Here is a 26,703-nt window from a genome sequence, read left to right as displayed (position 1 = left end):
TTTTGGTTCCCCCCGGGTGTGGGAGGGACATTACATATACACTACGGTCTCTGCCATGTTCTAAGGAACCTTTATGTCAATTTGTATCAAGATTGGTCAAACAGTTTTGATTTCTATGCAGGACATACACACATATACACCTTACTTTCTGCTTTATATATTAGAAGATATGACATGAAAGCTTATTTCAAGGCTGACGATCTCTAATGACGGTCGTAGAATATGATTTGGCGGTAATTGTGATGGGATGATATTGATCAAGGCGATGTCTTTGATTACTCTGGCGATTGTTAATGATGATAATAGTTAAAAGATGGTGATTATAAATGGTAAAGATGATGACGATGAGGATTAAAATTATTATGATGATGGTGATGATAATAATGACGAGGCTGGTGGTGGTGGTGGTGGTGAAAATGTTGTTCTTGTTGGTGATGATGATAATGTATAAAGCGAGTCTCTTTACGCTCATGTATTATTAGATTTGTCTTTAATTAAAGACTGACATTCTTTTCTAGTATAAATATTCATTGCCCACTAACCATGTACTTACTTTCCCGTCTCTATAAAGACATTGTCAGTGTAGGATAAATGTATTTATACTTGAAAGAAAATTATTTAGAAAAATATAGCTCTAAAGATTTATGTCGAAGTGTGTTATTTAAAAACAAAATCTGTTCGTTTTAATGATATCTAGTGTATTGTGGTATAATTGAGTAAGGGTACTTCTTAAAATGTTTTTTTTTAATTTTTTATATTGTTTTGGTGAAAACTCATTTGAATGTGACAGTTTTTAAAAAGAGTTTTAATATAAAGTAGATACAAAGGTAGAGACATATTTAACTCACATACTGAGCGTCAGAAATCTATTCTACTCCTCTAGGATAGAAATTACTTTTAAATGGTAAAAAAAATTAGATAATTAAATTAAAAAACATACATATATCTCTACAATACAAAGTTAAAATAAAAGCGTTATATTGAATAAGAGAAGCACAGACTTTGGTTCATGCCATGGAACTGAGGATCATATCCTCTCTCTCTCTCTAGTAAAAACAAAACAAAAGACAAGAATTTCTCTCACCCTTACCCTGTTAGGACTGCGTCAAGCGGAAGCGCTGTTCGGTCAATGTGTCCAGCCAATCTGCTACTGTAGTGGTCATTGTGTCCAGATCACAACATTCTCGTCTTTTGCATGGCCATTGTTGACACATCCTCCCCTTCTCCACCCCCTCCCCAAGTTTTCCCATTATGAGAATATCAGTTTGTCTTGGGCTGATCAATTCATTGCATCTGTTCACGCCTTGACTGAAGGTGAGTTTTTTGTTTTTGTTTGGTCTCTAGCTTCTCACTCTCTGCTCAGTGCCAGCGCGTTAAACTTCAGTAAATAACAGCATTGAATGTGAGTCTCTTGTTCATCTTTTCTCTTATTACTGAATTAGTGTGTTAGTGAGAAGATGGTGTGACATAGGCATGTTCTTAAATATTTTTACAAAGTTTATGTCAACTCTGTCTGTCTGTTTGTCTGTCTGTTTGTCTGTCTAGTATAATTTTCGAAGACGTTACTTCTCCCACAGACATTCTCTCTCGAATCAAGTTGAAACTTTACACAATTATTTGTTGTACCAAACAAAACACGAATCAATTAAAACAAGGTTACAAAGACAGTTTGTGTGGACAAACAAACTCAAAATCGGTCCACGAAGTGGTCCACCTAGAGTCTTCACCAAACTGTAATGTAATGCTTAGTACATAGTATTACCATTTGAACTAGCGCTGCTGTAAGCCTTTACCTCTATCATTTCAAATACATGGAATCCTGATGTCAAAGCGATATGGAATCATTGCATTTCCGCTAAGCTGAGTGGGGAGGGGTGAGTCGTGACCTTCGTGACTTCGAAAAGTCTTGGGTGAGGGGTTGCGGGCCTCATTGACAGTAGTTAAATGCCCAAACATGCTTCTGCTGGCTAATATATACCACTATGGCACACACAGACACTATTATAATATATACCACTATTATAATATATATCACTATTATAATATAATAAATCTTGTTCTTCGAGTCTGAAGATTAGTGAGGAATGCAGTAGTTCCCGTGGCTGCGCAGCCCCAGATTTGACGTACATATTTTGCCACACCCAGGGCAAGCATAACCATTGTCCGCAGGGGTCGATACTATACACCACTATAATAATATATACCACTATTAATTAGTTAACAAAGAAGTGTCAAGCGTAACATTTTGTTTCGGGGGGGGGGACGCCTCAATAGTAAAAGTTTGAAAAACTCGGGTATAATGTAAATCTGTTTTAGCAATGTCTAAAGCCTATTACAAAAATGTATTTAATTGTTTCAAATTTTATTAATCTGTTATTCTAAAACTCGTAATAACTATTGATATAATGTCATAAACAAAGAAATGTTGAACTACCATTGACTCTCATATAACAGTTGTGTAATCATGGATGAATGGAGCTTATGTTGCAGTTGCGTAATCATGGATGAATAGAGCTCATCTTACAGTTGTGTAATCATGGATGAATGATGGAGCTCATCTTACAGTTGCGTAATCATGGATGAATGGAGCTCATCTTACAGTTTCGTAATCATGGATGAATAGAGCTCATCTTACAGTTGTGTAATCATGGATGAATGGAGCTCATCTTACAGTTGTCTAATCATGGATAAATGGAGCTCATCTTACAGTTGTGTAATCATGGATGAATGGAGCTCATCTTACAGTTGTCTAATCATGGATGAATGGAGCTTATCTTACAGTTGTCTAATCATGGATGAATGGAGCTCATCTTACAGTTGTCTAATCTTGGATGAATGGAGCTTATGTTACAGTTGTCTAATCATGGATGAATGGAGCTCATCTTACAGTTGTGTAATCATGGATGAATGGAGCTCATCTTACAGTTGTCTAATCATGGATAAATGGAGCTCATCTTACAGTTGTGTAATCATGGATGAATGGAGCTCAACTTACAGTTGTGTAATCATGGATGAATGGAGCTCATCTTACAGTTGCATAATCATGGATGAATGGAGTTCTTGTTACATTTGCTTAATCATGGATAAATGGAGCTCATCTTACAGTTGCATAATCATTGATGAATGGAGCTCTTTTTACATTTGCGTAATCATGGATGAATGGAGCTCATCTTACTGTTGCGTAATCATGGATGAATGGAGCTCATCATTCAGTTGTATAATCATGAATGAATGGAGCTCATCTAACAGTTGCATAATCATGGATGAATGGGGCTCATCTTACAGTTGCGTAATCATGGATGAATAGAGCTTATCTTACAGTTGTCTAATCATGGATAAATGGAGCTCATCTTACAGTTGTGTAATCATGGATGAATATAGCTCTTTTTACATTTGCGTAATTATGGATGAACTGAGCTCATCTTACTGTTGCGTAATCATGGATTAATGGAGCTCATCTTTCAGTTGCGTAATCACGGATGAATGGAGCTCATTTTACAGTTGCGTAATCATGGATGAATGGGGCTCATCTTACAGTTGCATAATCATGGATGAATGGAGCTCTTGTTACATTTGCTTAATCATGGATGAATGGAGCTCATCTTACAGTTGCATAATCATTGATGAATGGAGCTCTTTTTACATTTGTGTAATCATGGATGAATGGAGCTCATCTTACTGTTGTGTAATCATGAATGAATGGAGCTCATCATTCAGTTGTATAATCATGGATGAATGGAGCTCATCTTACAGTTGTCTAATAATGGATGAATGGAGCTCATCTTACAGTTGCGTAATCATGGATGAATAGAGCTCATCTTACAGTTGTCTAAACATGGATAAATGGAGCTCATCTTACAGTTGTGTAATCATGGATGAATAGAGCTCATCTTACAGTTGTGTAATCATGGATGAATGGAGCTCATCTTACAGTTGTGCAATCATGGATAAATGGAGCTCATCTTGCAGTTGCGTAATCATGGATGAATAGAGCTCATCTTAATGTTGCATAATCATGGATGAATGGAGCTCATCTTACAGTTGTCTAATCATGGATGAATGGACCTAATCTTACAGTTGTGTAATCATAGATGAATGGAGCTCTTTTTACATTTGCGTATTCATGGATGAATGGAGCTCATCTTACTATTGCATAATCATGGATTAATGAAGCTCATCTTTCAGTTGCGTAATCATGAATGAATGGAGCTCATCTTACAGTTGCATAATCATGGATGAATGGAGCTCTTGTTACATTTGCTTAATCATGGATGAATGGAGCTCATCTTACAGTTGCGTAATCATGGATGAATGGAGCTCTTTTTACATTTGTGTAATCATGGATGAATGGAGCTCATCTTACTGTTGCGTAATCATGGATGAATGGAGCTCATCATTCAGTTGTATAATCATGGATGAATGGAGCTCATCTTACAGTTGCATAATCATGGATGAATGGAGCTCATCTTACAGTTGCATAATCATGGATGAATGGAGCTCATCTTACTGTTGCGTAATCATGGATGAATGGAGCTCTTTTTACATTTGCATAATCATGGATGAATGGAGCTCATCTTACAGTTGTGTAATCATGGATGAATGGAGCTTTTTTTACTTTTGTGTAATTATGGATGAATTTAGCTCATCTTAGTGTTGCGTAATCATGGATTAATGGAGCTCATCTTTCAGTTGTGTAATCACGGATGAATGGAGCTCATCTTACAGTTGCGTAATCATGGATGAATGGAGCTCATCTTAAAGTTGCGTAATCATGGATGAATAGAGCTCATCTTACAGTTGCATAATCATGGATGAATGGAGCTCATCTTACAATTGTCTAATCATGGATGAATGGAGCTCTTTTTACATTTGTGTAATCATGGATGAATGGAGCTCATCTTACAGTTGTCTAATCATGGATGAATGGAGCTCATCTTACAGTTGTGTAATCATGGATGAATGGAGCTTTTTTTACATTTGTGTAATCATGGATGAATGGAGCTCATCTTACAGTTGTCTAATCATGGATGAATGGAGCTCATCTTACAGTTGTGTAATCATGGATTAATGGAGCTCATCTTTCAGTTGCATAATTATGGATGAATGCAGCTCATTTTACAGTTGCGTAATCATGGATGAATGGAGCTCATCTTACTGTTGCGTAATCATGGATGAATTGAGCTCATCTTACTGTTGCATAATCATGGATTAATGGAGCTCATCTTTCAGTTGCGTAATCATGAATGAATGGAGCTCATCTTACAGTTGTGTAATCATGGATGAATGGAGCTCTTTTTACATTTGCATAATCATGGATGAATTAAGCTCATCTTACAGTTACGTAATCATGGATGAATGGAGCTCTTTTTACATTTGCGTAATCATGGATGAATGGAGCTCATCTTACTGTTGCGTAATCATGGATGAATGGAGCTCATCATTCAGTTGTATAATCATGAATGAATGGAGCTCATCTAACAGTTGCATAATCATGGATGAATGGGGCTTATCTTACAGTTGCGTAATCATGGATGAATAGATCTTATCTTACAGTTGTCTAATCATGGATAAATGGAGCTCATCTTACAGTTGTGTAATCATGGATGAATATAGCTCTTTTTACATTTGCGTAATTATGGATGAACTGAGCTCATCTTACTGTTGCGTAATCATGGATTAATGGAGCTCATCTTTCAGTTGCGTAATCACGGATGAATGGAGCTCATTTTACAGTTGCGTAATCATGGATGAATGGAGCTCATCTTACAGTTGCTTAATCATGGATGAATAGAGCTCATCTTACAGTTGCATAATCATGGATGATTGGAGCTCATTTTACAGTTGCGTAATCATGGATGAATGGAGCTCATCTTACAGTTGCGTAATTATGGATGAATAGAGCTCATCTTACAGTTGCATAATCATGGATGAATGGAGCACATCTTACAGTTGTCTAATCATGGATGAATGGAGCTCATCTTACAGTTGTTTAATCATGGATGAATGGAGCTTATCTTACAGTTGTCTAATCATGGATGAATGGAGCTCATCTTACAGTTGTCTAATCATGGATGAATGGAGCTCATCTTACAGTTGTCTAATCATGGATGAATGGAGCTCATCTTACAGTTGTCTAATCATGGATGAATGGAGCTCATCTCACAGTTGTGTAATCATGAATGAATGAAGCTTATCTTACAGTTGCATAATCATGGATGAATGGAGCTCATCTTACAGTTGTCTAATCATGGATGAATGGAGCTCATCTTACAGTTGTCTAATCATGGATGAAGGGAGCTCATCTCACAGTTGTGTAATCATGGATGAATGAAGCTCATCTTAAAGTTGTCTAATCATGGATGAATGGAGCTTATCTTACAGTTGTGCAATCATGGATGAATGAAGCTCATCTTACAGTTGTGTAATCATGGATGAATGGAGCTCATCTTACAGTTGTCTAATCATGGACGAATGGAGCTCATCTCACAGTTGTGTAATCATGGATGAATGAAGCTCATCTTACAGTTGTCTAATCATGGATGAATGGAGCTTATCTTACAGTTGTGTAATCATGAATGAATGAAGCTTATCTTACAGTTGCATAATCATGGATGAATGGAGCTCATCTTACAGTTGTCTAATCATGGATGAATGGAGCTCATCTTACAGTTGTCTAATCATGGATGAATGGAGCTCATCTCACAGTTGTGTAATCATGGATGAATGAAGCTCATCTTAAAGTTGTCTAATCATGGATGAATGGAGCTTATCTTACAGTTGTGCAATCATGGATGAATGAAGCTCATCTTACAGTTGTATAATCATGGATGAATGGAGCTCATCTTACAGTTGTCTAATCATGGATGAATGGAGCTCATCTTACAGTTGTCTAATCATGGATGAATGGAGCTCATCTCACAGTTGTGTTATCATGGATGAATGAAGCTCATCTTACAGTTGTCTAATCATGGATGAATGGAGCTTATCTTACAGTTGTGTAATCATGGATGAATGAAGCTTATCTTACAGTTGCATAATCATGGATGAATGAAGCTCATCTTACAGTTGTCTAATCATGGATGAATGAAGCTCATCTTGCAGTTGCATAATTATGGATGAATGCAGCTCATTTTACATTTGCGTAATCATGGATGAATGGAGCTCATCTTACTGTTGCGTAATCATGGATGAATTGAGCTCATCTTACTGTTGCATAATCATGGATTAATGGAGCTTATCTTTCAGTTGCGTAATCATGAATGAATGGAGCTCATCTTACAGTTGTGTAATCATGGATGAATGGAGCTCTTTTTACATTTGCATTATCATGGATGAATGGAGCTCATCTTACAGTTACGTAATCATGGATGAATGGAGCTCTTTTTACATTTGCGTAATCATGGATGAATGGAGCTCATCTTACTGTTGCGTAATCATGGATGAATGGAGCTCATCATTCAGTTGTATAATCATGAATGAATGGAGCTTATCTAACAGTTGCATAATCATGGATGAATGGGGCTCATCTTACAGTTGCGTAATCATGGATGAATAGAGCTTATCTTACAGTTGTCTAATCATGGATAAATGGAGCTCATCTTACAGTTGTGTAATCATGGATGAATATAGCTCTTTTTACATTTGCGTAATTATGGATGAACTGAGCTCATCTTACTGTTGCGTAATCATGGATTAATGGAGCTCATCTTTCAGTTGCGTAATCACGGATGAATGGAGCTCATTTTACAGTTGCGTAATCATGGATGAATGGAGCTCATCTTACAGTTGCTTAATCATGGATGAATAGAGCTCATCTTACAGTTGCATAATCATGGATGATTGGAGCTCATTTTACAGTTGCGTAATCATGGATGAATGGAGCTCATCTTACAGTTGCGTAATTATGGATGAATAGAGCTCATCTTACAGTTGTCTAATCATGGATGAATGGAGCTCATCTTACAGTTGTCTAATCATGGATGAATGGAGCTCATCTCACAGTTGTGTAATCATGGATGAATGAAGCTCATCTTAAAGTTGTCTAATCATGGATGAATGGAGCTTATCTTACAGTTGTGCAATCATGGATGAATGAAGCTCATCTTACAGTTGTGTAATCATGGATGAATGGAGCTCATCTTACAGTTGTCTAATCATGGATGAATGGAGCTCTTTTTACATTTGCGTAATCATGGATGAATGGAGCTCATCTTACAGTTGTGTAATCATGGATGAATATAGCTCTTTTTACATTTGCGTAATTATGGATGAACTGAGCTCATCTTACTGTTGCGTAATCATGGATTAATGGAGCTCATCTTTCAGTTGCGTAATCACGGATGAATAGAGCTCATTTTACAGTTGCGTAATCATGGATGAATGGAGCTCATCTTACAGTTGCTTAATTATGGATGAATAGAGCTCATCTTACAGTTGCATAATCATGGATGATTGGAGCTCATTTTACAGTTGCGTAATCATGGATGAATGGAGCTCATCTTACAGTTGCGTAATTATGGATGAATAGAGCTCATCTTACCGTTGCATAATCATGGATGAATGGAGCACATCTTACAGTTGTCTAATCATGGATGAATGGAGCTCATCTTACAGTTGTCTAATCATGGATGAATGGAGCTTATCTTACAGTTGTCTAATCATGGATGAATGGAGCTCATCTTACAGATGTCTAATCATGGATGAATGGAGCTCATCTTACAGTTGTCTAATCATGGATGAATGGAGCTCATCTCACAGTTGTGTAATCATGGATGAATGAAGCTCATCTTAAAGTTGTCTAATCATGGATGAATGGAGCTTATCTTACAGTTGTGCAATCATGGATGAATGAAGCTCATCTTACAGTTGTGTAATCATGGATGAATGGAGCTCATCTTACAGTTGTCTAATTATGGATGAATGGAGCTCATCTTACAGTTGTCTAATCATGGATGAATGGAGCTCATCTCACAGTTGTGTAATCATGGATGAATGAAGCTCATCTTACAGTTGTCTAATCATGGATGAATGGGGCTTATCTTACAGTTGTGTAATCATGAATGAATGAAGCTTATCTTACAGTTGCATAATCATGGATGAATGGAGCTCATCTTACAGTTGTCTAATCATGGATGAATGGAGCTCATCTTACAGTTGTCTAATCATGGATGAATGGAGCTCATCTCACAGTTGTGTAATCATGGATGAATGAAGCTCATCTTAAAGTTGTCTAATCATGGATGAATGGAGCTTATCTTACAGTTGTGCAATCATGGATGAATGAAGCTCATCTTACAGTTGTGTAATCATGGATGAATGGAGCTCATCTTACAGTTGTCTAATCATGGACGAATGGAGCTCATCTCACAGTTGTGTAATCATGGATGAATGAAGCTCATCTTACAGTTGTCTAATCATGGATGAATGGAGCTTATCTTACAGTTGTGTAATCATGAATGAATGAAGCTTATCTTACAGTTGCATAATCATGGATGAATGGAGCTCATCTTACAGTTGTCTAATCATGGATGAATGGAGCTCATCTTACAGTTGTCTAATCATGGATGAATGGAGCTCATCTCACAGTTGTGTAATCATGGATGAATGAAGCTCATCTTAAAGTTGTCTAATCATGGATGAATGGAGCTTATCTTACAGTTGTGCAATCATGGATGAATGAAGCTCATCTTACAGTTGTGTAATCATGGATGAATGGAGCTCATCTTACAGTTGTGTAATCATGGATGAATGGAGCTCATCTTACAGTTGTCTAATCATGGATGAATGGAGCTCATCTCACAGTTGTGTTATCATGGATGAATGAAGATCATCTTACAGTTGTCTAATCATGGATGAATGGAGCTTATCTTACAGTTGTGTAATCATGGATGAATGAAGCTTATCTTACAGTTGCATAATCATGGATGAATGAAGCTCATCTTACAGTTGTCTAATCATGGATGAATGAAGCTCATCTTGCAGTTGCATAATTATGGATGAATGCAGCTCATTTTACAGTTGCGTAATCATGGATGAATGGAGCTCATCTTACTGTTGCGTAATCATGGATGAATTGAGCTCATCTTACTGTTGTGTAATCATGGATGAATGGAGCTCTTTTTACATTTGCATAATCATGGATGAATGGAGCTCATCTTACAGTTACGTAATCATGGATGAATGGAGCTCTTTTTACATTTGCGTAATCATGGATGAATGGAGCTCATTTTACAGTTGCGTAATCATGAATGAATGGAGCTCATCTAACAGTTGCATAATCATGGATGAATGGGGCTCATCTTACAGTTGCGTAATCATGGATGAATAGAGCTTATCTTACAGTTGTCTAATCATGGATAAATGGAGCTCATCTTACAGTTGTGTAATCATGGATGAATATAGCTCTTTTTACATTTGCGTAATTATGGATGAACTGAGCTCATCTTACTGTTGCGTAATCATGGATTAATGGAGCTCATCTTTCAGTTGCGTAATCACGGATGAATGGAGCTCATTTTACAGTTGCGTAATCATGGATGAATGGAGCTCATCTTACAGTTGCTTAATCATGGATGAATAGAGCTCATCTTACAGTTGCATAATCATGGATGATTGGAGCTCATTTTACAGTTGCGTAATCATGGATGAATGGAACTCATCTTACAGTTGCGTAATTATGGATGAATAGAGCTCATCTTACAGTTGCATAATCATGGATGAATGGAGCACATCTTACAGTTGTCTAATCATGGATGAATGGAGCTCATCTTACAGTTGTCTAATCATGGATGAATGGAGCTTATCTTACAGTTGTCTAATCATGGATGAATGGAGCTCATCTTACAGTTGTCTAATCATGGATGAATGGAGCTCATCTTACAGTTGTCTAATCATGGATGAATGGAGCTCATCTCACAGTTGTGTAATCATGGATGAATGAAGCTCATCTTAAAGTTGTCTAATCATGGATGAATGGAGCTTATCTTACAGTTGTGCAATCATGGATGAATGAAGCTCATCTTACAGTTGTGTAATCATGGATGAATGGAGCTCATCTTACAGTTGTCTAATCATGGATGAATGGAGCTCATCTTACAGTTGTCTAATCATGGATGAATGGAGCTTATCTCACAGTTGTGTAATCATGGATGAATGAAGCTCATCTTACAGTTGTCTAATCATGGATGAATGGAGCTTATCTTACAGTTGTGTAATCATGAATGAATGAAGCTTATCTTACAGTTGCATAATCATGGATGAATGGAGCTCATCTTACAGTTGTCTAATCATGGATGAATGGAGCTCATCTTACAGTTGTCTAATCATGGATGAATGGAGCTCATCTCACAGTTGTGTAATCATGGATGAATGAAGCTCATCTTAAAGTTGTCTAATCATGGATGAATGGAGCTTATCTTACAGTTGTGCAATCATGGATGAATGAAGCTCATCTTACAGTTGTGTAATCATGGATGAATGGAGCTCATCTTACAGTTGTCTAATCATGGATGAATGGAGCTCATCTCACAGTTGTGTAATCATGGATGAATGAAGCTCATCTTACAGTTGTCTAATCATGGATGAATGGAGCTCATCTCACAGTTGTGTTATCATGGATGAATGAAGATCATCTTACAGTTGTCTAATCATGGATGAATGGAGCTTATCTTACAGTTGTGTAATCATGGATGAATGAAGCTTATCTTACAGTTGCATAATCATGGATGAATGAAGCTCATCTTACAGTTGTCTAATCATGGATGAATGAAGCTCATCTTGCAGTTGCATAATTATGGATGAATGCAGCTCATTTTACAGTTGCGTAATCATGGATGAATGGAGCTCATCTTACTGTTGCGTAATCATGGATGAATTGAGCTCATCTTACTGTTGCATAATCATGGATTAATGGAGCTTATCTTTCAGTTGCGTAATCATGAATGAATGGAGCTCATCTTACAGTTGTGTAATCATGGATGAATGGAGCTCTTTTTACATTTGCATAATCATGGATGAATGGAGCTCATCTTACAGTTACGTAATCATGGATGAATGGAGCTCTTTTTACATTTGCGTAATCATGGATGAATGGAGTTCATCTTACTGTTGCGTAATCATGGATGAATGGAGCTCATCATTCAGTTGTATAATCATGAATGAATGGAGCTCATCTAACAGTTGCATAATCATGGATGAATGGGGCTCATCTTACAGTTGCGTAATCATGGATGAATAGAGCTTATCTTACAGTTGTCTAATCATGGATAAATGGAGCTCATCTTACAGTAATGTAATCATGAATGAATATAGCTCTTTTTACATTTGCGTAATTATGGATGAACTGAGCTCATCTTACTGTTGCGTAATCATGGATTAATGGAGCTCATCTTTCAGTTGCGTAATCACGGATGAATGGAGCTCATTTTACAGTTGCGTAATCATGGATGAATGGAGCTCATCTTACAGTTGCTTAATCATGGATGAATAGAGCTCATCTTACAGTTGCATAATCATGGATGATTGGAGCTCATTTTACAGTTGCGTAATCATGGATGAATGGAGCTCATCTTACAGTTGCGTAATTATGGATGAATAGAGCTCATCTTACAGTTGCATAATCATGGATGAATGGAGCACATCTTACAGTTGTCTAATCATGGATGAATGGAGCTTATCTTACAGTTGTCTAATCATGGATGAATGAAGCTTATCTTACAGTTGTCTAATCATGGATGAATGGAGCTCATCTTACAGTTGTCTAATCATGGATGAATGGAGCTCATCTTACAGTTGTCTAATCATGGATGAATGGAGCTCATCTCACAGTTGTGTAATCATGGATGAATGAAGCTCATCTTAAAGTTGTCTAATCATGGATGAATGGAGCTTATCTTACAGTTGTGCAATCATGGATGAATGAAGCTCATCTTACAGTTGTGTAATCATGGATGAATGGAGCTCATCTTACAGTTGTCTAATCATGGATGAATGGAGCTCATCTTGCAGTTGCATAATCATGGATGAATGGAGCTCATCTTACAGTTGTCTAATCATGGATGAATGGAGCTTATCTTACAGTTGTGTAATCATGGATGAATGAAGCTCATCTTACAGTTGCATAATCATGGATGAGTGGAGCTCATCTTACAGTTGTCTAATCATGGATGAATGGAGCTCAGTTTACAGTTGTGTAATCATGTATGAATGAAGCTCATCTTACAGTTTTCTAATCATGGATGAATGGAGCTCATCTTACAGTTATCTAATCATGGATGAATGGAGCTCATCTTACAGTTGTGTAATCATGGATGAATGGAGCTTATCTTACATTTGTGTAATCATGGATGAATGAAGCTCATCTTACAATTGTCTAATCATGGATAAATGGAGCTTATCTTACAGTTGTGCATTCATGGATGAATGAAGCTCATCTTACAGTTGTCTATTCATGGATAAATGGAGCTCATCTTACAGTTGCGTAATCATGGATGAATGGAGCTCTATTTACATTTGCGTAATCATGGATGAATTTAGCTCATCATTCAGTTGTATAATCATGGATGAAAGGAGCTCATCTTACAGTTGCATAATCATGGATGAATGGGGCTCATCTTACAGTTGCGTAATCATGGATGAATAGAGCTCATCTTACAGTTGTCTAATCATGGATAAATGGAGCTCATCTTACAGTTGTGTAATCATGGATGAATATAGCTCTTTTTACATTTGCGTAATTATGGATGAATGGAGCTCATCTTACTGTTGCGTAATCATGGATTAATGGAGCTCATCTTTCAGTTGCGTAATCACGGATAAATGGAGCTCATCTTACAGTTGTGTAATCATGGATAAATGGAACTCATCTTGCAGTTGTGTAATCATGGATAAATGGAGCTCATCTTACAGTTGTGCAATCATGGATGAATTGAGCTCATCTTGCAGTTGTGTAATCATGGATAAATGGAGCTCATCTTGCAGTTGTGTAATCATGGATAAATAGAGCTCATCTTACAGTTATGTAATCATGGATAAATAGAGCTCATCTTACAGTTGTGCAATCATGGATGAATTGAGCTCATCTTGCAGTTGTGTAATCATGGATAAATAGAGCTCATCTTACAGTTGTGTAATCATGGATAAATGGAGCTCATCTTACAGTTGTGTAATCATGAATAAATAGAGCTCATCTTACAGTTGTGTAATCATGGATAAATGGAGCTCATCTTACAGTTGTGCAATCATGGATGAATTGAGCTCATCTTGCAGTTGTGTAATCATGGATAAATAGAGCTCATCTTACAGTTGTGTAATCATGGATAAATGGAGCTCATCTTACAGTTGTGTAATCATGGATAAATGGAGCTTATCTTACAGTTGTCTAATCATGGATGAATGGAGCTTATCTTACAGTTGTGCAATCATGGATTAATGGAGCCTATCTTACAGTTGTCTAATCATGGATGAATGGAGCTTATCTTACAGTTGTCTAATCATGGATGAATGGAGCTCATCTTACAGTTGTGCAATCATGGATGAATGGAGCTTATCTTACAGTTGTGCAATCATGGATGAATGGAGCTCATCAGCTCACAACCGAAAAAAAAAAAAACAACTAACAGTTTTTATTGCAAATTTTTCTTTCTGTGATGGAGTGGGGAATTTTTTTTTTTTTTTTTTGGGGGGGGGGGGGGGAGGACGTCCTGAGCTAACCGCAACGGCTGAAATCCACGCTAGTCACTGTTTCCGATTGAAAATCCTATATTTACAATAATTAAGAGTCTAACTTGAAACTTCATTTCAAGCAGCGATTTCTAATCAAAACATTCTTGAACCGTACAAATCTACAGCGTTAGGCTCAGAAACCGAGACCAGTTGTCTCTATTATCATCCTTTATAAAGCAAGTCTAGGATTTGTTTTGGAAAACTGTCTCTAAAAGACACTGGCTTGCACCTGGAGTGCTATTATCCGTGATGGCCAGTGGTAAATGGCCGTCTAGAATTTAGAGTTGTGTAAGCGCGTGACGCATTCGTCATAGACGATAATGTTGCAATTCTTTTCAATGTTCAGATAAAGTCATGTAGAAAACATTCTTTTCTGCTGTCCTCTTTCTTACTATGTGTATTCCCAGTGTAGGATACTGTTGTCAAGTGTAGCTTTTCTCATTCTGATTTAGAAGATTCCATACAAAGGTTGGGTTTTGTCATATTAAGACTAATTATATTGTTGTTGGTTTTTGTTTCAGTGGTGTTTGTTGATACTCAAAGGCTTTATTTTAAGCTCATACTGTTGTTCTTTACTCAGGTTTGAAATTGAGTTTCTATACTAAGATTCACTCCTAAGGTTCTATATTGAGATTCTATACTTGGTTTTTTTTTTACTAAGGTTCTACAGTATATACTAAGGTTCTAAAATGAGGTTCATACCTAGGTTCTATAGAAGTTCTATACTAAGGTTCTAAAATGAGGTTCATACCTAGGTTCTATAGAAGTTCTATACTAAGATTCTATAATGAGGTTCATACCTAGGTTCTATAGAAGTTCTATATCAAGATTCTATAATGAGGTTCTATGCTGAGGTTCATACCTAGGTTCTATAGAAGTTCTATATCAAGATTCTATAATGAGGTTCTATGCTGAGGTTCATACCTAGGTTCTATAGAAGTTCTATACTAAGATTCTATAATGAGGTTCATACCTAGGTTCTATAGAAGTTCTATACTAAGATTCTATAATGAGGTTCATACCTAGGTTCTATAGAAGTTCTATACTAAGATTCTATAATGAGGTTCATACCTAGGTTCTATAGAAGTTCTATACTAAGATTCTATAATGAAGTTCATACCTAGGTTCTATAGAAGTTCTATATCAAGATTCTATAATGAGGTTCTATGCTGATGTTCATACCTAGGTTCTATAGAAGTTCTCTACTAAGATTCTATAATGAGGTTCTATGCTGAGGTTCATACCTAGGTTCTATAGAAGTTCTATACTAAGATTCTATAATGAGGTTCATACCTAGGTTCTATAGAAGTTCTATACTAAGATTCTATAATGAGGTTCATACCTAGGTTCTATAGAAGTTCTATACTAAGATTCTATAATGAGGTTCATACCTAGGTTCTATAGAAGTTCTATACTAAGATTCTATAATGAAGTTCATACCTAGGTTCTATAGAAGTTCTATATCAAGATTCTATAATGAGGTTCTATGCTGAGGTTCATACCTAGGTTCTATAGAAGTTCTCTACTAAGATTCTATAATGAGGTTCTATGCTGAGGTTCAATTTTCAAACCTGCTGAAGTATGGTAGATGTTTTCTTTTATTTAATAATCTCGCTTTTAAAATATTGCTCTGTGCCAAATTGAACTTCATATTTAAAATAAATAAGTGAAGACTTAGAATATGGTAGATATTTAGTTAGTTTTTTTTGTTTGCTTTTAACTTCAGATTTACTAGTCTAAAAGATAGATAGTTATTCGACGTCTGCCTTGATTATTCGTTTCATATTATTCTTAGTTTTCTAGTTTCCTAGCCTGGTCACTAGCACAGTGTAGAAGGGAGTGGGAGAGAGAGAGAGAGAGAGAGAGAGAGAGACAGAGAGAGAATCTTTAGTTATCAGATCAACTGGACAGATAACTGTGTCAGCAGAAAAATATAAATCGGTTCTTCCCTGTCCCCAGCCCACCCCCCATTAACTGATAACATTTTAAACTGATCTATAAGAGATCTAGGTAACAAATGACATACAGTGTATAGTGAAGATTTACACTAAACAGGTTCTTGACCTACCTGGCACATTGCTAGAATAGTCTCAAACGATACCGAATTTTTTTTTTCTAGTTTCTCTATCCATGTAAATGTACTCAGTTTATCAACTTGTCAAATAATTCACATTTGTGTTTGAAACTTTTGACTATAGATTTGTTTAAGGGCAGTTTGTTTAAGGAAAGTTTGTTTAAGGACAGATTTGTTTTTAAAACTAACATTAGCTTGCCAACTTCTCATGGGTTCAGGAATAAGGGGGGAAACTGGACTTGTATTTCGAAAAGGGCTCGAACCATTTCCCTAGACATTTGCTCATTTCTGTCTATCTTTAGAAAAATAATTGCTACTTCATTTACCAAACAGTGGATTAACGATTCTATTTTTTTTTATAAAAATATAATCATCTTAAATATTCTTAAAATTAAATTTGGCTTATTTATTTTTTTTAAGTTCTTTTTTTTTTTTTGAAAAACACTTTCAGTGAAGATTCCCTTCACTCCAATACAAATGTGTAGAGTGTTGACTAGAGGGACGTACATAACATTGCTTATGTAGATGTTGCTAATGTGAACTATGGCTGAACCATAGCTGGAATGTACAATTAAATAACTCAATTACTTAGAATGAACTGGAAAGACATCTTGCTAGGATGAAGCATTCTAAGAACTAAATAAGTTGAGAAAGTCTAGACCACCATCATCTGTCCCCCCCCCCCTGATTTTTTTTTCTGTAGAACACATAATTATTTTCTTAACCAAACTCCCCCTCCCCCCAATTTCTGTAATACTATCAATGTAATACTATCAATGTAATACTATCAATGTAATACTATCAATGTAATACTATCAATGTAATACTATTATTGTAATACTATGAATGTAATACTATCAATGTAATACTATCAATGTAATACTATTATTGTAATACTATGAATGTAATACTATCAATGTAATACTATCATTGTAATACTATCAATGTAATACTATCATTGTAATACTATTAATGTAATACTATTTGTGTAATACTATCAATGTAATACTATCAATATGATACTATCAATGTAATACTATCAATGTAATACTATCAATGTAATACTATCATTGTAATACAATCAATGTAATACTATCATTGTAATACTATTAATCTAATACTATCAATGTAATACTATCATTGTAATACTATCAATGTAATACTATCAATGTAATACTATCAATGTAATACTATTTGTGTAATACTATCAATGTAATACTATCAATATGATACTATCAATGTAATACTATCAATGTAATACTATCAATGTAATACTATCAATGTAATACTATCATTGTAATACAATCAATGTAATACTATCATTGTAATACTATTAATGTAATACTATTAGTGTAATACTATCAATGTAATACTATCAATGTAATACTACTAGTGTAATACTATCAATGTAATACTATAAATGTAATACTATCAATGTAATACTATCAATGTAATACTATCAATGGTTTTATGAGCATGCAGAGAAAGGAATGGGACGATCTGGCATCAATATTCACCAAAACGCAAGATTAGGGCTAGCCACCATTACAAAATAGGAGTCGCTGAGAGGTTAGCGCCTGTCTTTCGAACCGTACGTCCGGGTTCCAATCCTGGTGAAGACTGGAGTTTTTAGTGGGTCTTGAGTCCACCCAGCTCTAATGTATACCTTACAATAGTTGGAGAAAATTAAAGTTGGTTGGTCGTTGTGCTGACCACATGACACCCTCGTTAACCGTGAGATACAGAATCAGATGACCTCTACGTCATCTGCGACATAGATCGAAAGATCAGATCTGAGTGAAGAACTTTTTGTTGTCTTTACTTTTACCATTACAGTAAACCCGATGAATGCAGTTCCTTACACTAAAGCAATGTAAACCGCTGGTACATAGACTATGGCCGAAAATATGGGTACAATGGTTTGAACTTGATTTATAATCTCGTGTATGCTTAGGACAAATTGATGGATCCTTTTAATCAGGTTTTACACAAGTGCAATTATTTGTTCACTTCGGCACTTTGGACCGCAAGTGGTCATGAGACTTGAGCCCAAGCGCAGTGTACCCCTTCGCGCCATTGTTTGCTACGAATACAGGCTGTTGGCCCCTTATGGTCGTGGGCCTGGGTTCATTGAACCCCTTAGCACCATGGACCATGTATGCTACGCCACTGATCTAGTATATAACATATCTAGTACATAACAGATCTAGTACATAACAGATCTAGTTGGCCCACATTGAAGTTATTAATATTTAATTGTAATGAATAAAAAGACCTTGAAGTAAAAGTTTTTCTTTTCGTGATGTAATTATCTCCCTTATCACCCTGGTTACCGAGCAATGCACCAGCTCTAAGTTAAGTGTGTTTGTGTTTCATGTTCGTCCCTCCGACAATGTAACCATTCATACGATGTAGATCTACAGATAAACATTCTATTTATGCCATGCGGTGATCAGACCTGGAAGTTATAACTTTAGGCATAACATTTTACCTAACTCATCAACAACCCAGGCTTCTCAAACTGACGTATTCGCATGACGTAATACTGCTGTAAAGATGATGTAGGCTAAAGAATGGAACCCTTCCGCCCAAAGACGCGCGTGATGTCATTTTCTAAGTACTCAAAGATGGCCGTGAAGTCTTATCTTTTGTTTTGAAAACCTGACCATTGTGGGGGCCCAGGGGACAGTTTGGCTTAAGTTAACCCCCGAAGTCTCCATTGTTTTGTTAGTGGTGGGACAAAGCCAAAGACGGTTAGATTAGCAACTTTCATAATTCAGAGAAATGTGTTTGTCTAATAAATAAATAATTAGAATTTGTGTGCATTTTAAGGTAGTTGTTGTTTTGTATATGTTGTATTTTTACTCACTGAGTCATTAAACTGTAGCCAAGTGTATTCATTTAACTTCGATGTCCATGCTTTAATGTGCATGTCGTAGAGTGTAAGTTTAAAAATAACTTGTATTTAAAAAATTACTATCTATCTATCTATCTATCTATCTATCTACCTGTCTGTCTGTCTGTCTGTCTGTCTATCTATCTATATTAGCCTCCTTCAGTCGTAGAACGACTATGGTTCATTTTGAACACTTTTTCATATGGCTGTGGCGCCCTATGTTGGAGAGATACTCCCGTCCACATATATTGCAGGTCAAGGTGGCTTTCACTTTGGTGGTAGAGGAGCCGCCGTTTTCTGTGTGGCACGCAAGGTTGTTAACGCCGGAAGTGGTAATCTATCTATCTATCTATTTATCTATCTATCTATCAGACTGTCTGTTGCCAATATTTGTTTCTCTAGGATTCTATTATCTGGCTCTGTCTGTCTGTCTGTCTCTCTCTCTCTCTCTCTGACTCTCTTCATAAACACGTAAGGTTCAAGGTGCTCAAACTTTGAGACCCATTCCGTCTCTATATCTCCGCCCCATATGAACAATCCATTTTCTTCACTTGTCACTTGGAGATAACCAGAGAGTTCAAAATGGCCTATTGATTGAACTTGGTCTACTAGTTGAGATATTTAGCAATGACACCAGAAAGTGATCAATGAAGACATGTCAATCCTATTGATCTTTGGATGCGATAGAATCAATCTAATTAGTTTTAAATCTGCACATTATCGCAAAAAAACAAAACAAATTGAATGACATAATAGTGTGAATTTATTTATTTGTGCAATAGGAAGCTTGTCCCTTTTTCTGTTTTCTAATTGGTTTCTCTTCTGTCTCTTTCTCCTTAGCCCTCACTATCTGCCTCTCTATCTCCCAACATAACTTTTTTTTCGTCTGTCTGTTTGCCTCTCTGCTTCTGTCTTTCTGTCAGTCTGACGATCTGACCCTCCTTCTGTCTGTTGTTCTGTTTACTTCACAAAATATTTCCCCTTCCTCTCTCTAATAAAAAAAAATTAAAGTTCCCCTTTCAGACCTTGCGATCTATAGACCAGATGATGTAAGGGTCATCTGTTTCTGTGGCCCACGGTTAACAAGGGTGTCATGGGGCCAGCACAACGACCAACCACGTTAACGTTCCCCAACTAATGAGCTGGGTGGACTCAGAGGTTCCCAAAGATACTGAAGTTAGAAATCCCAGACTTCAACAGGTTTTGACCTTGGTGCAGATATTTCTGAGAATATTGTGCAGCCACCGCGCCTACTCTCTTTCTAATATACCTACAAATATCCGTTCTACAAAAGGTTTCTGAAATTTCATTTTTTTTTCAAATAGTCTATTGGGTTCCTTGTCTCTCCCCTTCCCAGGCTGCACCGCGGCACATTCCTTGTCTCTCCCCTTCCCAGGCTGCACCGCGGCACATTCCTTGTCTCTCCCCTTCCAAGGCTGCACCGCGGCACATTCCTTGTCTCTCCCCTTCCCAGGCTGCACCGCGGCACATTCCTTGTCTCTCCCCTTCCCAGGCTGCACCGCGGCACGTTCCTTGTCTCTCCCCTTCCCAGGCTGCACCGCGGAACATTCCTTGTCTCTCCCCTTCCCAGGCTGCACCGCGGCACATTCCTTGTCTCTCCCCTTCCCAGGCTGCACCGCGGCACATTCCTTGTCTCTCCCCTTCCCAGGCTGCACCGCGGCACATTCCTTGTCTCTTCCCTTCCCAGGCTGCACCGCGGCACATTCCTTGTCTCATCAAAATATCAATATTTTAAGTTGTTGCATTACATTTCTGTGAGGGGAGAAGTCTTTCGAAAATGTTTTGGAGAGAAACATATTGTTTGTCACTAGACATGCGTCATTGAAGAAACATATTGTTTGTCACTAGACATGTGTCATTGAAGAAACATATTGTTTGTCACTAGACATGTGTCATTGAAGAAACATATTGTTTGTCACTAGACATGTGTCATTGAAGAAACATATTGTTTGGCACTAGACATGTGTCATTGAAGAAACATATTGTTTGGCACTAGACATGTGTCATTGAAGAAACATATTGTTTGACACTAGACATGTGTCACTGAAGAAACATATTGTTTGACACGAGACATGTGTCACTGAAAAAACATATTGTTTGTCACTAGACATGTGTCACTGAAGAAACATATTGTTTGTCACTAGACATGTGTCACTGAAGAAACATATTGCTTAGCAATTGGCACGTGAAGTGATAGCTAAGAAGTTAATACCCAAACATGCACGAGCAAAGGTTTTATAGTTGACCCTCCTCAAGGGAGACAAGCTCACGATTAGGTTGCCCCTGATGAGAGAGTGATAAAACGAGCGAGAAACTCCTTGCATAACATATGTACATGATCAGTTTGAGATGCACGTCAGTATTTGGAGTTCTCTGAATGTCTCGTAATGAAGATCAATGTGCTCAAAACAAAAGTAAGGTGTTGGAGGTGTTTTTTTATCTTGCCAACTTTTGCATAGTTATTTCTTTTATCTGACAAAACAAGAATACATTTTAAAACCAAATAACTATTACTAATTTTTTTTTCTTTTGGTATCACGAATAAGGGAACGAAATTGCACTTCACTGATGTGGTGGCGTAAGTTGAATTAGAACCCTTTATTATTTGTAAGTCGCCGCTTTAAAGTTTGAAGTTGAAAATAGATAACTATATAACCTTCTATTTTCATAAGCAATTCGCTGGCATATTGGTTAGTTTAGGAGGCTCAGCAGGTTTAAGCCCACGAATTTGAATTCAGGTAGTTCACCTTTATATATATATAGAGAGAGAGATATAAGATACATATCGATATATTAATAATATATATATATAGATAGATAGATAGATAGATAGATAGATAGATACATAGATAGATAGATAGATAGATAGATAGATAGATAGATAGATGATAGATAGATAGATAGACTAAGACATCTTTATTGATCCTTACGGAAATTTGTTGTGATTACAAGGACTCTTTTCTCATATAAAGACAACACAACAGAAAAATACACATAAATACAACAGACACAACAAAGAGAGAGAGAGATGAGATTGACTCTTAGCATTAAGCACACACACACATATACACACATGTGTTAGGTGCGCAGAATTATTTCCTAGTGTTTTTGAATGACAGTATATTGTTGTGCAGGTCAGACTACTTCAGAAAGGATTCGAAAAAAGACATAGGCCTACATACATACTTATAGGCCTAATGTGGTGTGGAAATGTACTGGGGTGAACAACTGTGTTGAAGTAATATGGTACAGTACTGTAGTGACGTAATAAGTTACAGAAATATAGTGCAGTATTATGGTACTATAATATAGTGTAGTAATGTGGTACAGTAATATAGTGCAGTATTATGGTACTGTAATATAGTGTAGTAATGTGGTACAGTAATATAGTGCATTATTTTGGGACTGTAATATAGTGTAGTAATGTGGTACAGTAATATAGTGCAGTATTATGGTACTGTAATATAGTGTAGTAATGTGGTACAGTAATATAGTGCATTATTATGGTACTGTAATATAGTGTAGTAATGTGGTATAGTAATATAGTGCAGTAATATGGTACTGTAATATACTGTAGTAATGTGGTACAGTAATATAGTGTAGTAATATGGTACTGTAATATAGTGCAGTAATGTGGTACAGTAATATTGTACAAATAAAAGCTACCACATAGCATAGGTATACAACCCTCCTCTCCTCTCGTTTTAATAAGGGTTTTCCAGACCATGGGTCATCAGCATAGGATTAAATATAAGCTGAACAATCCAACCCAGGCCAAGCCTACATTTTAAGAAGCTAGAACACTTAAACATTTGTAGTCCTGCCCATTGTCTTGGGTGTAGATGCGCTCATCAAATGGATAGCTTAACGTTGAGATGTGCTTATAACTGTGTATATCGGATAAAAGCATATTAGCATATGCGTAGGCTACCACTGACAAGTGCCATCTATACTGATTAATATTATGACAAATTGACGAAATAAAACCTGTCTGTCAAACAGCAGTCAATAAAACGAAAAATTGCTTCAAAAGATAGACTCGCTCAGCCTTTAACAAATAAAAGTTAATCTCAAGAAAAAAACTTATAAAATACATAGTGGAAGACTACAGAAACCCTGGATCAAGATAAACTCATTGTTCTAGAAATGTTCTGAAGTGGAAACGTATTTGAACAGGGGGAACAACCTGTCACTCACACTATATATCTATGTTGACATAGAGACTGGGTTATACTTATGTCCTGGTATAGATAAGCCTTTTGTATGCTTTATCCTTTAACACACTTTAAACAGCATTATTTCTACGCGTCAAAATAAATGACTGAGTTGTGCGTTGTCCGTCTCCAGTAAGACAGCGATGGATTCAATTCATTTTCACTGTCTGATTTGCACTAGGGAAGCAAGATTCTTTTAGATTCCAACTGCTGTGATTTGCTTTATGGAGGAGAATACCAATAGAGTACACTTGTTGTGATTCTGTCCATGGAAAGATAGAACCAATCATGCTTTAAATTAATATTTTGTATGGTTTGTGATTGTTGGTTGCTTGTCATTTATAGCTCCCAATTATTCGTGCTGAAAGTATCAAAGCTGCATTGCTAATTAATTGGGGGGGGGGGGGGGGGGGCTACCTGAGAGTTGTCCTAAAAAGATCTATGGTACCTATCAAATTATAATCTGGTTTAATTGGCCAAAGAGTTAGCCAGGTTTTATGTTGTTATAAGGCAAGCACTGTGAACATAAGTTCTGGCTCGTAGTACGAGATCTAGTCCAATGTCTAGTGTGAACATAAGTTCTGGCTCGTAGTACGAGATCTAGTCCAATGTCTAGTGTGAACATAAGTTCTGGCTCGTAGTACGAGATCTAGTCCAATGTCTAGTGTGAACATAAGTTCTGGCTCGTAGTACGAGATCTAGTCCAATGTCTAGTGTGAACATAAGTTCTGGCTCGTAGTACGAGATCTAGTCCAATGTCTAGTGTGAACATAAGTTCTGGCTCGTAGTACGAGATCTAGTCCAATGTCTAGTGTGAACATAAGTTCTGGCTCGTAGTACGAGATCTAGTCCAATGTCTAGTGTGAACATAAGTTCTGGCTCGTAGTACGAGATCTAGTCCAATGTCTAGTGTGAACATAAGTTCTGGCTCGTAGTACGAGATCTAGTCCAATGTCTAGTGTGAACATAAGTTCTGGCTCGTAGTACGAGATCTAGTCCAATGTCTAGTGTGATCCAGTGGGAGGGAGGGGAGTAGAGTAGGTTGGGGGGAAGGTTTCCGTGCTGCCTTTTCAAAATCAATTTCAATAAAGTTGCTGGGTCTGAATTCGAACTCGAGGTCTCAAACCTCCATGATTGAAAGCCGGCACGCTAGCCACTGAACTATTTAAATAGGGCTACTTATAAAAAATAGAATAGCTTCTGTTAGTTTCACATTTTTAGCCGACGACCTAATTCCCCACACAAGGCTTTTCTCCCCTTTGCTAGTTCTGTATTTATATAAAACACAATTAATTAATTACGACTAATTGATAAAATAATTGGTAAATTAAATATATATATATATATAAAATAATTGGTAAATTATATATATATATATGTATTGTCATCGATAATGGAGACTTGTGCTATTTTCAACTTGATCCGAGACTCTAGGAAGAGGGAGAAATAGCCTCTACAAGATTTGTACCAGACAGACAGAGTGAATTGATATACGCTTGTAAAAAAAGTGAAAAGTGTGTTTTGCTCAACCGGATGGATAATGATTTTAAAAAATGCTTTTTCAAAAGCCTCTCAAGCCCTGACTGAAGCTTCGCTCACATGGAGTTAGGAGATGATGGTGATGCTGAACAGTGTAACCAATTATTTTTTATGACATGTTCTTTCAAGCTGATCTCTCCCTTTTTTTTAAAAAAAAAAGAACTTTATAATTTGTTTATTTCCAGTCTAAGTTATCTAAAGCTAATGCAATGACGCTTCTATCAACTGATCAAAGGTTTATGCCAGCGATATTAAATGTAGCATTCAAACGGTTTAAGCGTACCAGACCTCAGACAATTGTTTTGCATTAGCTAAAAGTATCACCTGGGCTAATATTTAATTAGTGCTGGACATTGTCCTTAAAGTCACTTGAAAATAGTTCAACTCGGTATTCTATTTTTAGTTCTCACTGGATCGTGGAATGGAATACTCAGGTCAACAGTCTCCATTTAGTTTTAGTGTTTTATTTTCTTGATTGACTTTGTTTCACGTCACAACTAGTCGTCTGCTAATTACGCTCTCATTATTTTCTCGTAACTGATTGGTTTAATGCGGCAACTGATAACTATGTTGGCTAGTCTCGTTCAAATTGTGAAACATTTATAGTCATATTAACAGCAGTTCAGAAAAGCTAATGTGGCAGGCATTTAAACGATTCTATATTTGTAGTGTTGACAACTTTGAATTACGTTTAAACTGGTAATGGCCTTATGGCTTTGATTTTAATTTAAAAGAGCAGAAAAAAAAACTTCAAGAAAAAAAATCAAACTGTTTGATAACTGAGTATTACAATGCAATGGTATCCAGGTCCTACTGCGCAGGCTCAACCTTTACTTAGCAACTAACGTCATTCTATTTTTTACTTGACGCGTTTATCAGTTGGACGTTTACACCACCGTAAGGGGGGAACCAGGCTGTGTTGGCGACAAGTGACAATACTACTGAAGGTTTTCTGTTCGAGCCTCATTTTTCCATTGAAAGATAAGTCTTAAAGTGCATTTGTAAAGGTCATAGCTGGTGGGAAACATTTTTATTACAAAGCTTATATCAACTCACTATGTCTGTCTGTCTGTCTGTCTGTCTGGTAAAAAGTTTGTACACGTTAATGACGTTATAACTCCCACACCCAAATCTCGGGTCAAGCTGAAATTTTGCAAAACTATTCTCTTATCGGACAAAACAAGAATCAGTCAAAAAAATAAACAATTAGTTAATAAACTATTGGCAATAAATTATTT

The 26,703-nt window shown here is 36.6% G+C and overlaps 1 protein-coding gene across 4 annotated transcripts in view; it reads left to right on the top strand.

Moving 5' to 3' along the window:
- Positions 1-26,703, top strand: part of LOC106061847 (proton myo-inositol cotransporter-like) — an 87,706-nt gene that overhangs the window by 8,419 nt on the left and 52,584 nt on the right. For 3 of the 4 annotated variants that reach the window (XM_056027408.1, XM_056027411.1, XM_056027410.1), the window contains one exon: positions 1,051-1,314. The exons of the other annotated variant lie outside the window; for it this stretch is intronic. In XM_056027408.1, coding sequence (XP_055883383.1) covers positions 1,051-1,314 — 264 coding nt within the window. The remainder of the gene's footprint in view (positions 1-1,050; positions 1,315-26,703) is intronic. 4 annotated transcript variants of the gene reach the window in all.

The sequence above is a fragment of the Biomphalaria glabrata genome, chromosome 4 (genome assembly GCF_947242115.1).
Source record: "Biomphalaria glabrata chromosome 4, xgBioGlab47.1, whole genome shotgun sequence".
NCBI lineage: Eukaryota > Metazoa > Mollusca > Gastropoda > Planorbidae > Biomphalaria > Biomphalaria glabrata.
This window is presented reverse-complemented; position numbering and strand designations above follow the sequence as displayed.